Below are 11,807 nucleotides of genomic sequence, written 5' to 3'. Positions count from 1 at the left end.
GTAGATCCTGTTCCTATATGTTCCCCCAATACCGGAAGGAAACAATACAAATATGATCAAATATGATCAACTGGCTCATCTGATCTGCGTCCGATGCTATTTCTGGCGTTGGAATGGAAGATAACGGCTGGAGCATTTTTGTTATCACGAAGCGCATATCTAACTTTTAGAGCATCCCAGGGGTTCCGAGATCCCCGAAAAACTCGTCTCCAAGTACCCCCCCACAAAGTTGTGTTCACTCACCGTTACCGTGTATAAAATAAAACACCGGGTACCATAGGGATCGAGGCCAAATCAAGGCAAGCGCGTTGGTGGCGCTATGTCATGTCGGAGTTTGAATGTTCCTTCATCGTGTTACCATCTATGCTTTCCTTCATTTGACGGATATTTTATATTCGTAACAGCATCTCTGGCTCGAGCATTCTCACTTGTTCAATAGTCGGCGCATACTACTACTACAGCAGAGACCCTGACAACTGGAATAGACATTCTTATTGTCATGGAGTGCGGCAAGTTTTTCTGCATCCATCTAAGGTGCGCAGAAGGCGGCATATCACTCTTTACAATCATTAACATGTTCTCGCAGATTGTCATGGCCAACTTCTCTCCCTTTCTTTAGCGATGAAAAACCATCCAGTAGCAGCTTTCTGAAGATTCTGATTGTGGTAGACACCAACTAAAATTTGGCATTCGGGGACCCTGAAACCCGTTCAACCCACAAAAAGGCCTTGGCAGGGACAATTACGTGCTCATGGGATTAGGTGCAGATCGCGGTATAGGACACCCGTTACAACGTTATCGTATTCGATGAAAATGTAAGACAGCCGTACATTCTACGACTGTGCTAAAATGAACGATATAATAGGTCCCTTGACTTTGGCTCAATCAATAACCAACGTTTCTGACGGAAAACAATCCAGCAGCAGCTCCTTTACTACCGCATTCAAATCATAATGGAAGCAACGGAAATTGGGCGTCGGCCCATGGACTCTGAAGGATAGCTATCCAGTGTTTTCCAAATTCGATGGGAGCGATAGCGCCGATGTCACAGTACCGTGAATCGATCATGAGCGAAATGGTAATCATCTCTCGATGGGAGACGGAGGTGAAAGCTGCTTGACCATTCAAGTACAGAGACCGGCCGGGAGGCGGAGGCCGCTGTAGTCTTGGAGCATTTCCGACCTGAGGAATAGGAATGAATTTTGGGGGATTAAGCCCCGGTTTCTGTCCTGTCTAGGCTGTAAGGTCAGCAGAGCTCGTCCAGCCGTGGGACATAGCACTAACCGACGACTCCGTAGGCGCAACTCATATCCAATCTCACGAGAGATTCGACTGCCGCGCCAACTATCTCTTCCGTGCCGTATAGTCAGTCATACATGTTGTAGACGACTGCGACGCGAGCCTTGTAGGAGTGTTTGGTCCGGACATAACATCAGCTCGCTTAGGTGGATACAACCCACGTCGTCCCAGACACGGGTCGTGGTGCCTCGAATCACGGAAAAACTGCCTTTTAAGGCAGCATTATGCCATCGAGAACGAGCCATTCGAGCCTGGGAATGCTCTTGGAAAAGCTCAGATGCCTGTGCTACGCGGGGGAACATGCCATCGATCAACAGGTGGTCGAATGATACCAGAACTACTTTCTTCGAGCCTGAGGGAAGAGACGCTGGGCAAGGTTCCAGAGAATGGCTTTTGAGCGTGGATTTCCATTGTACAGGTGATCGTCTACTTTCCATTTTCAGTTTCTTCTATGCTCACTCTATCGTAGCGCTTGGTTAAGATTCAACACCACATCAAGTGTACTACGGCAGTTAGCGGTCCAATGCAGAGGGAGTCAGGCAACGGCAAGAAAAGCGTAAATCCCATATCGCACTACCATCTACGATGAGACCCAGAATCATCATCGTCAGAGATTCTCGGACAATGCCGAATCCTGTACCTTAGCGTCAAAGGCCGTACTTATCGTTTCGCGTTTGCTGCCCTCCAAAATCACCTGCTTGGATGTAAGCGACATGATGAAACAGTACCCTGCTCTCCTAGCCGCCATATTTGGACGTTTGGTCAGTGATTTGCCTCCGTTTGTCAGATCCTGGTAATTGAACTTGAAGGCACACAGCGTCGTAGTGCTGAAGGGCTATATTCCCCCCCTGCGCTTTGTGGCTATTTTACGTCTCAGCCATGATGAGGTCCTACGTATTTGGTTTGAATACTTCGCCCTTAGCCACCTCCTGCAAGGTAGCCCTTGTGACGAACATTTCGAAGCCGCATGATGTGAAAACTGTCAAAGACACGCCTTTTCAGGTTGCTACCGGTTACGCTCAAGACTGCATGGGCTAGGCCATTAATAGTTCTTTGTGAAGACTTATAGTATGTAGTTTTGCTTTCGTTTGGATTCTTGTGATAATATTCCACGCTAGGTGCTGCTGCGCAAGACATAGCTCCCGTCCGAATCTCGTTCAATATCAATTGTTTAGTACGAGGTTTAAATAGTGTGGCGTCTTATTACGGAACATTGCATCAATGTTGATGCAATTCGTTTCCGCTTTCTCTTTTGCGACTTGGCGACTTTTGAAATAAACACGAAAACCGTGAACTTCGAGAGACAATCGTCAAGACTTCCACGACACGGACCTTTGACTCGATATCCATCTTTCTCAAGTCCGTGTTTCGGGTCCATCAATCATGCTGCGTCTCAGTGAGTTGCTAAGTACTGCCAAATAGTAAGCCCACATTATCTCCATCGATGAATCCCCATCTCATGAAACGATATATCTCGTATGTGGGTCAACAGGCACTGAACATCCTGGCTTCGCACTACCATGTCCTCTGTTACGACGAGCACTATCGAGCTCTTCACCCCGCCCTTCTCACCTTCATCAACATTCTCGGATTTCGGCCCGAGACCCACTAGAAGACAGGGTCCCAATGGCGGCGGTCTGGATGGGAATAACGACGGCCTTGGTGGAAATGGAAATCGGGGCGGGGGAACATCTGCGACCGTGTACTGTAAGTCCTCCTTAAGATGATTGGAAACCTAAATGATGATCAGACTAGTGTATACGTTCTTAGGTGCGTTATATTGCTATAATCAATCACCAACCCAGCAATTCAACATCAACAGGAGTGCTCTTACTGTTGCTCGCCATCTCAGCAACCATCGTGGCTCGCACCATCATGCGTCGTCGACGCCAACGACGCATGATGGAGGAAGCCATCCGGAACGGCACTTGGATACCGCCTAATGGGAAGCCCCCAAAGCCCGTCATGTACGAAGCAACGTTGAATGCCGGCAACGAACACCACGACTGGGAAACATGCAAAGTGCGAGCCCCCCCCCTCCCCCCCTCCCCATCTTATATAATTTGCCGGGTTCTATTATTGGCTCACACGTATCTTTTCATAGCCTTTTGCCGTCTCATACACCCAAGACCTCCCCCTTCCAACTCCCCCGCCTGCCCGTATCTGGGCACTCATCAAGTCGTCGTCGTCGTCCCCTCCCCATGGTCCCGTCGCGCAGACCATTCCTCCCGGACCGCTACGCATATCTATGTTTATCGCCATGCCGTCACCGAAAGATGAGCAGAAGGCGGGGCAGATACCACAGATTGAACTGGGCACCGCCGAAGTTCCTGTCCTGCATCCGCCCGCCGCCGCCGACCCACCCTCGACCGCTAAGAGGAGGGCCGTGGAAGAGGTGTGATGCTCCCGCTCCTGGGCCGTGCGTGGGCATGTGTATACGACTCGTTAAATGAACTTTTTATGGCTTTCACGATAACTGTTAACTGTGTGTAGTACGATAATCGGGCCCCTCGTGGGATACGAGACGAGACCGCGTATCGGGTGATAGCCTTTTGAATGCGCGGACGTTGATCGCCAAGGAATGAATTATGAATCCCGTAATTGCAGCCCCACAGATTGACCGACTCAATGGATCTTGCTCGGCGCAGCAGAGATCTGCTGTCACCAGTTGTGCTTCGCTTCCGATTCCCCCCTTTCTCTTCTATTCTTGGAGCAACAGGGGCGGCCTAGAGAGCGCAAAACCGAACAAGCTACTTCAGCAGGGCGGGACTTTGGGGAGGGGGGGTGATCCAATAACATCGATAATCTTTGAATGACGAAATTGTCAGATATGCCAGCGGGATTCCCTTTTTCACCAGCTTGGCAAGTTGTCACGCGCTCATCCGGCTCTTACAGTCTTTCTTTCTCGTGTGGTACTTGCCAGATTATTCGTGAAGTCGATGTGTGAAGTGCGGGACGTCCTTTCGGAGCCCATACTAAGCGCATTGAGGTGTAGTTGACCGAGGGTTGCCATGGCGAATAGGGCTGACGTATTTCTTCTAATCAGGCGGTGGTACTGGGCTGGGATAAGGCCCTTCGTGCGTGAGGGGGGCGAAAAATACAAAAAAAAAGTCATCAAGCAGATCAACTCAATGTCATAATTTATATCGCTGCTGGCCGCAAGGAGAATGCTCTCAGGAAATGCAGAAAGTATGTTACGAGGAGTCTTGTCGTAAGGAATTATAATGTGGGGTAAGTCGAAGACTCAACAGCTTTGATCCAGACTGCCAGTGTAAAACATGAGTTTTCGACAAATATACGTCGTGGTCATCTAGCTCTTCCGGTCATGCTAAAGTCTATCCTTCCTCATAACGGGACCAACACACGAGCGACTCGGATATTCTGGAATCCCTGGTAGAACAGCGATCAACGAGGTACACGAAGACAAAGAGAGTCGAAAAAATCCGCCACTACCACGCGTCAGTCATGTTATTTGGCACGTGGTAAGGTAAGTAACAGTCACCCCCCCTCCCCTCGGAATAAAACGGTGACTGAACCCCACTGGAGGTTTACGGTCAACCCTACTGCTAAGGGAACGCGGAAACAAAAGAAGAATGTAAACGAGCAATGACCGAGACAGGGGTCGAACCTGCAATCTCCTGATTCGTAGTCAGACGCGTTGCCATTACGCCACACGGCCATACATCTTGAGTCCAGTCTGGCGTCTAGGTTTAAAGACGCCAATGAAGATAGAATAGTGTCTTCGTTCCGCATACAGTAGAACCTGAGAACGGGCAATGTGGCCTCGAGCAGACATCCGTGGAAGAATGGCCGTCTTCCGAGATGTGCTTGATTTGACAATCGAAGGTGGAAAAGGAAGGGGCGGCTATTCAGACGGTGAGCATTTGGACCACAAGTCTATGCTCTCTCCTGACCTTCCAAGACGTATTCCTTCCCAATTGAGAGAGCCCTTCCTTCCGTCCAACGTCAAGATAAAGATCGGCCGCTCTATGGATCACACATCGAACAACAGTAGTACGTCAAGGTATCTGTTCGACGAGAGACTTTGGACTGAGGGAAAGAAAAAACGAAACATGATCTGGCCATGGAATGCCATCTTGAGTCTGTCGTATGAGTCTGGGACAGGGCACCAGAATTGAACTAGGGAGACCAGTGGATTTGCAGCCTAGGCGAAATGACCGCGACGTGATCCACAGCTGTGCCGGAGGGACGATGGTAGTGTAGCCTTCAGGTTCGAGCCTGTGACGACGTCTAATGTCAAATGGGAACCGCCAGAAATGTATACACACGCTTTCGAATGCGCGAGCAAGGGCGGAAGACGAAGATGCGGGCACGGATATGCCGAGCGACCTGTGGTATTGTCAGCTTGGTGAAGAATATCTTCAATACTCCTTCCTAAGCCTGGCACATCATTGAAAGGTAGTTCCTAGAGCAATTGATGGCCTCCTCGCCGTTGCTGGGGAGACAAAGCTGCATCTTCGGCTTTAGTGAGTGGTATTGTCGAGGGGGACATGTCGTAGAGCTCACCTAGTACAATGCGGGAGATCCTTTTCGTTCATTTGGTGGAACGCTTGGCTTGGGGGCTTGATATCGTTTTTTGGTCTGCTTTAGCCATCCCGGCGGATGCTCTGACCTAAATTGCTCTCTACAACGTCAACTTCGCGCTCCAACACATAAGCCAAGGACCGCAGCTACCTCAGATCTCGCTGAGCCTCTGGGTTCGACGTCAACATCCAAATACGGCTGTTCCGATGGCCACCAAGATGACATCATGCGCATCGACGTCATTTCGCCACTAAAGTTGCGCCGGGAGGAGGTCCTATAAAACTGGAAGGGCTGGGACATCACCACCACCATCATACATGAATAATACCGCCACACAAATCCCACTCATTGTCAGTACCCAAACGCCGTCACATGAATGGGCCGACGAGACGATGTCAGAATTGACATCGCCGAAGTCCCTGACTCCAACACTGTTGTCTGCAGTGTCGACATCAAGCCATGATTTTCCGGGAGCGTATCCTGGAGGATCGGAAGAGCAAGTTGCTGAAGGAGCTGGGGGAGAAGGAATCCTAGAGACAGCGAAGCAGTATATGCTGGGCCAAGAAGATGTTGGGAAAGTGCTGTGTAATGCCACAGGAACGGAAAAGCAGTATTTACCCCAGGCGGTGGTCTCGTATTTCCGTGAGTATCGTATTTCATCCGGGCAGGTGCGATATTTGACAGCTTTTTCAACTGAATCAAATTCAGCAGGTAGTGCTTCAGAAGATTCTGGTAAGGAGGCCCCTGCAGCCCCTGATAGCGATGAGCGTATCAAGAAAACGAAGGATGGCGGCGCCGGGCCAACTATCGACACGTCCATACTAACTCCTTCTACGAATCCTACATCGGATTTGTCAACGTGGAGGGACCTATCTATCTCCGAGTTAAGTACGGTGACACAACCAGGAAACGGCAGCCAGACAGCTATACCGCCCACCACTACACCAACCGCGATGGAAGCAGGAGGCATGGGTGACCTTCCTGGACCTCCTTCAGAGGAAAACGTCGCAATGCTGCCTAAAAAGAGAAACGAGACGCTCCATAAGAGGCCGGAAGAAGAGGTAACGTCATGGTCGTAAGGAGCGCATTCCATAGTGTGCTGATGTATGATAGCCTGGCTATCCCGTGTCTCCACCAGATATCAGACAAGTGAACACAACGCCACCTCTTCACGAACAGAACAAAGTGGATGCATTGCTAGACTGGTCGCTCCCATCTGTATGTCGACCATATCTAAGGGAGTATGAGCACTTAGTTGTCTTTAAAGGAAATGGCACCTTTACCGCCTGTCCTATCAAGTGACGAATTGAAGGTTGCTGACTCTGGCCACAACACGAGTTCCTGTGGCTCAAAGTTTGTCGAGAGGTCCGTTGTTAGGCCTCAGTTCTCTAACAGCAGCGGTAGTAGTGGAAGCGTTGGGAAGAAGCGGAAATTCATGGACAGGGTTAAAGGCGAGGTCAAGGTCCTTTCGGGAAAGTTAGGAAATAATGAGAGCAAAATCGTAGAAGGCAAGAGAATGTTGGGCAAAGCATGAATGGTTTGATTGCTTTTAATTCTTAATCTCGAGAAAAGGGGGGTTGTTGTATGATAGAGGGAAAGACGATATAGTAGAACCTTTATCTTGTAATCATCATTCATTACTGCTTAATATAAGGGTGCAGGGTGGAACCAACGACTCTACTGACAATGTCAAATTTGATAATCTTATGCGGACACAGGACAAAATACGTACTACTTGGTCTCTTTAAGATACATTCGATGCCTGGACATAAATGAATAGCAATGTCGCTGGGGTGATTTGATACGCGTGAAAGAGCAACGGTTTGGATGAATCGCATGCATCGCGTCTCGTCGAGCTGACCGTCGCGTAAATCAGTGTTTGACAAGGCGTTTTTTTCTTATTAACGATGATCTTCTTCCAAGCAAAATCGCGCTCAAAATGCCATACTAAATTAGTAAGCGAAATCTACAGTTCTGAATAAGTACGCGGATATTCCATGAATGGTAGACGAACCTCAATGAACACCAGCTGTTGCTTTAGTTCGTCACTTCACCATACAGGTTGCTCAATCCTGTATATGCCCAATATCAGAACTAATCTGAATACGAAATCAATATATACGCCAACGAACGATGCGAACTTGTCGAGCAACGCAAGTAGCGGCGATCCAGATTGCTGCTTGCATTCCAGAAACAGAGATTGTGCTGTCTCCTAGCCATGAGACAGGATAATAAGACACTGATACTGGGGGTGTGGGTGATGGTAACGATAGGAAAGGTGCTGGTGACAGTTGGCCTGACTTGAACCCGTACATCCCACGTGCCAAGCCTGACTAAGCCTTATACTTCGGGCCGGATCTCCGTCTCCGCTTTCGTCTTAACTCGTATCTCTCATACATGGCACAACGCATGCATCCGTTTAGCCGGGAGGATCTGAGCAGAGTACAAGCAGAGCGTACTTCCAGCTCACACCAAAAGAAAAGCCAACTTGAAATCTATATCCTTGCCGTCTTTCTTACTTATATAATCACAAGTGACAATTTCCTTCATTACCTTTACTTTTACAACTAACAAGCTACCGAGGTAGATTAGTTTTACACTTATTTACCTAAGCTGTACTAGCAGAGGTGGCCAATTCACCCTGTTTCTATTCAATGTACTACGTCCCGAGATATGGGCGACAGTTTCTGTGACTGAACATCTAGTATGCTGCTTTTCTGGAATTTCTTCGGTGCCTCTTGCTGTTTCTCGGCAAAAATGCCGTCGGGCCATAGTCCTGACCTACAGGATATTATCCGACGACTCGGACCGGATCTATTATAGTCTCCGGGAAATGGTACTCGACGACCAGCTACAGTTGCTCTTATTTTCTCAGGACAGCCCATATTATCGACGAATTATCTATGTCACTTGACACCCTATGCAGCTGAATGTGAAGACGACTCCTTATTATCGCTGGTACGCATTCTAAGTATGCAATCGCTTACATCCCTTCATTCAGATTGACACTATACATGGAAGAACACAAATTTCTTAGTCAATATCCGCTCAACATGGAGCTCGCCGCAGTTTTATTTCTCTCTGTTCTCCTCTTTTTTCACTGCCCATCCATCTCTGATCCATCTATTTTCCTAGATATCTGGAATGGCGTAATAGCACAATAGCACAACTTGTTCCAGGTATGCCGTTGAGGAACGGTCCCGTGCTAGACGTCACATCTCCGGACATTTTTTGCAATGTGAATCTTACTCCCCCAAGAACAACTGTTCCCGTCGCGCCGGGAGCACTCTTGGATTCAATTACGATGGTATTTATCATCTGCCGCTATATATTTAGGATAGGCCTCAGGACCTCCTGTGGCAGATTGGGGTGGGATGGGTGTGGGGAGAGGTGGTACAAGCCATGCCGCAGGCATCCAGCGGGAAGAAGAAGCTCGACATTGATCATCCGATATGATAGCAGAATGGTGCGCTACTTTTACTCTCTTGTCGTTGACGTATTATTACACGGTTACAACTTAAGACCACTATTCCATCAGATATTCTGGCTTGAGAGGTGCGTAGATTATTTGCGGATCTTTTCACACTGAAATACACGATGTCTGGTATCTCGCTAGATTGGTTACCTGGATACGGCATGGTCTATTATTGAGCCTAGACTCGATTCAATTTTGTCCTGGGATAGATCAATCGAACTACACATTCCTTTCACCCCCCAGTTCTCCATTTTTGCGTCCAAATCAAGGTTAATGGCGGAGAATCTACCTCTCCAGCGATGGTCTCCATTCCAGGGTGTCTTTCTCGTACTGATTAGTTGTTAAATTTTTTCGTGTACTCACGCTAAAAACATACGTTATATTTAGATCCATCATTCAGAGTTAGCATCTGCGATCCCGCCTTTACGTCTTATTAGGAACGCTTTTCTATTTGCGCTCGGTACCGCCTAAATGTCCTTCAGGTACCAGGGCCTGCCATTTTTAGTGGATGATCAGGAAGCAAGAAACATCTGTAGATTGGCGATATTCAGTGGCCGAGTATCGTGCGAGTTTTCAGTAAATACGATACTTGCCTCATCAAGTAGGAACGCTCCGAGTGCCTACTGAAAATTATTCAGTATCAATCACGGACGGCGACAAAGGGTTTCTCCGTGAGAGTGTCTTGTGGTCACTCAGCGACCGTCATTTGAACGGTATTTTCCGCAGTCTTGTGGAGACCAGGGAGAAGAATTCTCATACCAGGCTTCTGGGTCATGAACCGTTTCGAAATGTCGCAATTTTCATGAGTTTCCATAAGTTGCGCTTTTTTTTGGCGAGTGGGGGATGTGAATAGTTATCCCTTTCTTGCTCATTGTCAGTCAAGTATTGAGATTCTACGGAGCTCTCTGAGACCCAACTTCGCGCTGCACAAAAGCAACTTTCGTTCCCGAACGGTGAAATGTCAATATCTCCGACTGCGTGTACAAGACTATAGTCCGCGTGGCATAGACAAAGATCTTATTTCCCGTAGCTTCTCCGTCATTAGAGCTTTCGGCTTATACTCTGAACAATGAACTATAGGCGTATTTAAGGCAACCTAAGTTTCAACTACTAGTATATCACAACATGACGATGAAGTTTGTCTCAAGCCTTTTATCACTTGCCATCCTCTCCCAAAATGTTTCTGCGTACTGTACGTCCTATAGATTTCCTTCTGTCTCTCAATTTTATCGACATCGCCATGGATATATGGACAACCCATATTGCAAAGAGCGCCACATCTCCCGCCGCAGTCCAGCGGCCGTAGAACACAACACCCCGGTCACAGATGTCGAATCACCCGGCATCACCTGCCATCGTAACGTCGACCCTTCTCCTGCAACCAAAACGGTCTCTGTCACTGCGGGAAGTACTATCAGGTTTCCGGATAATACACTTTATCATCAAGGCCCAGCAGCAATTATCCAGATAAAGCTCCGATTCCCGCCGCGGTTTGGGATGGGTAGGGTGTGAACTGGTTCATGGTAGGGAATTCGTCTTTCTCTGCGGGTATCCAGGGTCTGGACTCTAACCAACTGCGCGAATATATTGCGGAATGGGACACCACACCACTTTCACGGACTACGGCCTTTGTTAGTTGACTACGACGCTTCCTGTGGACATCCCTGTCGGTGAAATGAGTTCTACTCTCCGAAGATATTATTTAACTCTGGGATGATCTTATGTGCCTCCTGGTAATATTTCGCTCCGATTGGACAGGTCAGTTAAATAAACCTTTCAATGTCTGCGATTCATTATATGTCTTATCAGTAACAAGATCGTGTTCAATGGTACATCTCTTGTGCCCAAATTTCGTCCAAGGTATCGACACCAGGCTATGTTTCCCCTGATGGTGAGAACTTATTGGAGAAAACGATAAGTCGCTATTACATAGATCCGGGCATTACCGTCAATATCTACTACCCTGTGCCGACAGCATACACAATAAGAGTTCGGTGGTTTGTGAGGCATTTCATTTAAGAGTCCCTGACCCAGCTGTTTTGACTGGGTAAACGAAAAATCTTCTGTACAAATCGCACAACGGTTCGTTGTTATTATAATATTATCGTCCCAAGCGGCTTCTCGCTACCATATTTCCGGAGTCGAATTCATTATTTCGGATGTTAGAACTAATGATGGCGTCAACAGTGATTGATGCCAAGACGCGCCCGAAAGCCCCGATTTTGATATCCACCATGGTCATGGGCCGGCGTCTTATACACATCTCATTGCAGTTTGTAGTTCCAACATCACACCGAATTCAGCATCAAAACGTGTAAAAATACGAAGAGAAACTTTTTTAAAACCTATTCAGCTCGTTAGTAGGCAATGGCGAATTGCATTAGCATATGACACTAGTGATTAATTGCCGGTAAGTCACCTCCTCTTGCCGGAGGGATTTTCGTCGAGGTAACTTATCTGTCATGTGACTAGTTAAGCATATATATTC

At 47.8% G+C, this 11,807-nt stretch overlaps 5 protein-coding genes and 1 non-coding gene across 6 annotated transcripts; 4 read left to right on the top strand and 2 right to left on the bottom strand.

The window, feature by feature from the left end:
- Window positions 1-948: 948 nt before the first annotated feature.
- On the bottom strand, window positions 949-2,255 carry BT62DRAFT_1008870 (uncharacterized protein; the record flags this gene model as incomplete). Its single annotated transcript, XM_043177496.1, has 6 exons — window positions 949-1,229; window positions 1,285-1,350; window positions 1,388-1,748; window positions 1,804-1,872; window positions 1,940-2,126; window positions 2,194-2,255. The coding sequence occupies 6 exons, from the start codon at window positions 2,253-2,255 to the stop codon at window positions 949-951; spliced, it is 1,026 nt and encodes a 341-aa protein (XP_043037288.1).
- Window positions 2,256-2,568: 313 nt separating this feature from the next.
- BT62DRAFT_314918 (uncharacterized protein) lies at window positions 2,569-3,794 on the top strand. The gene is made up of 5 exons (XM_043180476.1): window positions 2,569-2,720; window positions 2,792-3,006; window positions 3,055-3,069; window positions 3,122-3,321; window positions 3,404-3,794. The coding sequence occupies exons 2-5, from the start codon at window positions 2,820-2,822 to the stop codon at window positions 3,698-3,700; spliced, it is 699 nt and encodes a 232-aa protein (XP_043037287.1). The 5' UTR covers window positions 2,569-2,720; window positions 2,792-2,819; the 3' UTR covers window positions 3,701-3,794.
- A 1,112-nt stretch (window positions 3,795-4,906) lies between these two features.
- Window positions 4,907-4,978, bottom strand: BT62DRAFT_t138. Its single transcript has one exon. It is a non-coding gene; the product is annotated as a tRNA-Arg (tRNA).
- A 1,803-nt stretch (window positions 4,979-6,781) lies between these two features.
- On the top strand, window positions 6,782-7,441 carry BT62DRAFT_934750 (uncharacterized protein; the record flags this gene model as incomplete). The annotated part of the gene is made up of 3 exons (XM_043186778.1): window positions 6,782-6,905; window positions 6,958-7,062; window positions 7,112-7,441. Coding segments are annotated over exons 1-3 (248 nt in total), but the record flags the coding sequence as incomplete, so codon positions are not given.
- Window positions 7,442-8,234: 793 nt separating this feature from the next.
- On the top strand, window positions 8,235-8,427 carry BT62DRAFT_934748 (uncharacterized protein). The gene has a single exon (XM_043186777.1). It carries the CDS (start codon window positions 8,242-8,244, stop codon window positions 8,413-8,415), a length of 174 nt encoding a protein of 57 aa, XP_043037285.1. The 5' UTR covers window positions 8,235-8,241; the 3' UTR covers window positions 8,416-8,427.
- Window positions 8,428-8,715: 288 nt separating this feature from the next.
- BT62DRAFT_971965 (uncharacterized protein) lies at window positions 8,716-11,338 on the top strand (the record flags this gene model as incomplete). The annotated part of the gene is made up of 4 exons (XM_043189047.1): window positions 8,716-9,310; window positions 10,956-10,998; window positions 11,136-11,210; window positions 11,253-11,338. The coding sequence occupies exons 1-4, from the start codon at window positions 9,026-9,028 to the stop codon at window positions 11,336-11,338; spliced, it is 489 nt and encodes a 162-aa protein (XP_043037284.1). The 5' UTR covers window positions 8,716-9,025.
- Between the last annotated feature and the right edge of the window lie 469 nt (window positions 11,339-11,807).

This window comes from Guyanagaster necrorhizus (genome assembly GCF_019112545.1).
Source record: "Guyanagaster necrorhizus MCA 3950 unplaced genomic scaffold BT62scaffold_21, whole genome shotgun sequence".
NCBI lineage: Eukaryota > Fungi > Basidiomycota > Agaricomycetes > Agaricales > Physalacriaceae > Guyanagaster > Guyanagaster necrorhizus.
This window is presented reverse-complemented; position numbering and strand designations above follow the sequence as displayed.

Excerpts from the sequence above, each read along its gene's own strand:
- BT62DRAFT_314918 (XM_043180476.1), top strand. The coding sequence starts at position 2,820 with ATGTCCTCTGTTACGACGAGCACTATCGAGCTCTTCACCCCGCCCTTC. Across the intron at positions 3,322-3,403 it reads ACGACTGGGAAACATGCAAA|CCTTTTGCCGTCTCATACAC; the intron begins GTGCGAGCCCCC and ends ATCTTTTCATAG.
- BT62DRAFT_934748 (XM_043186777.1), top strand. The coding sequence starts at position 8,242 with ATGGCACAACGCATGCATCCGTTTAGCCGGGAGGATCTGAGCAGAGTA.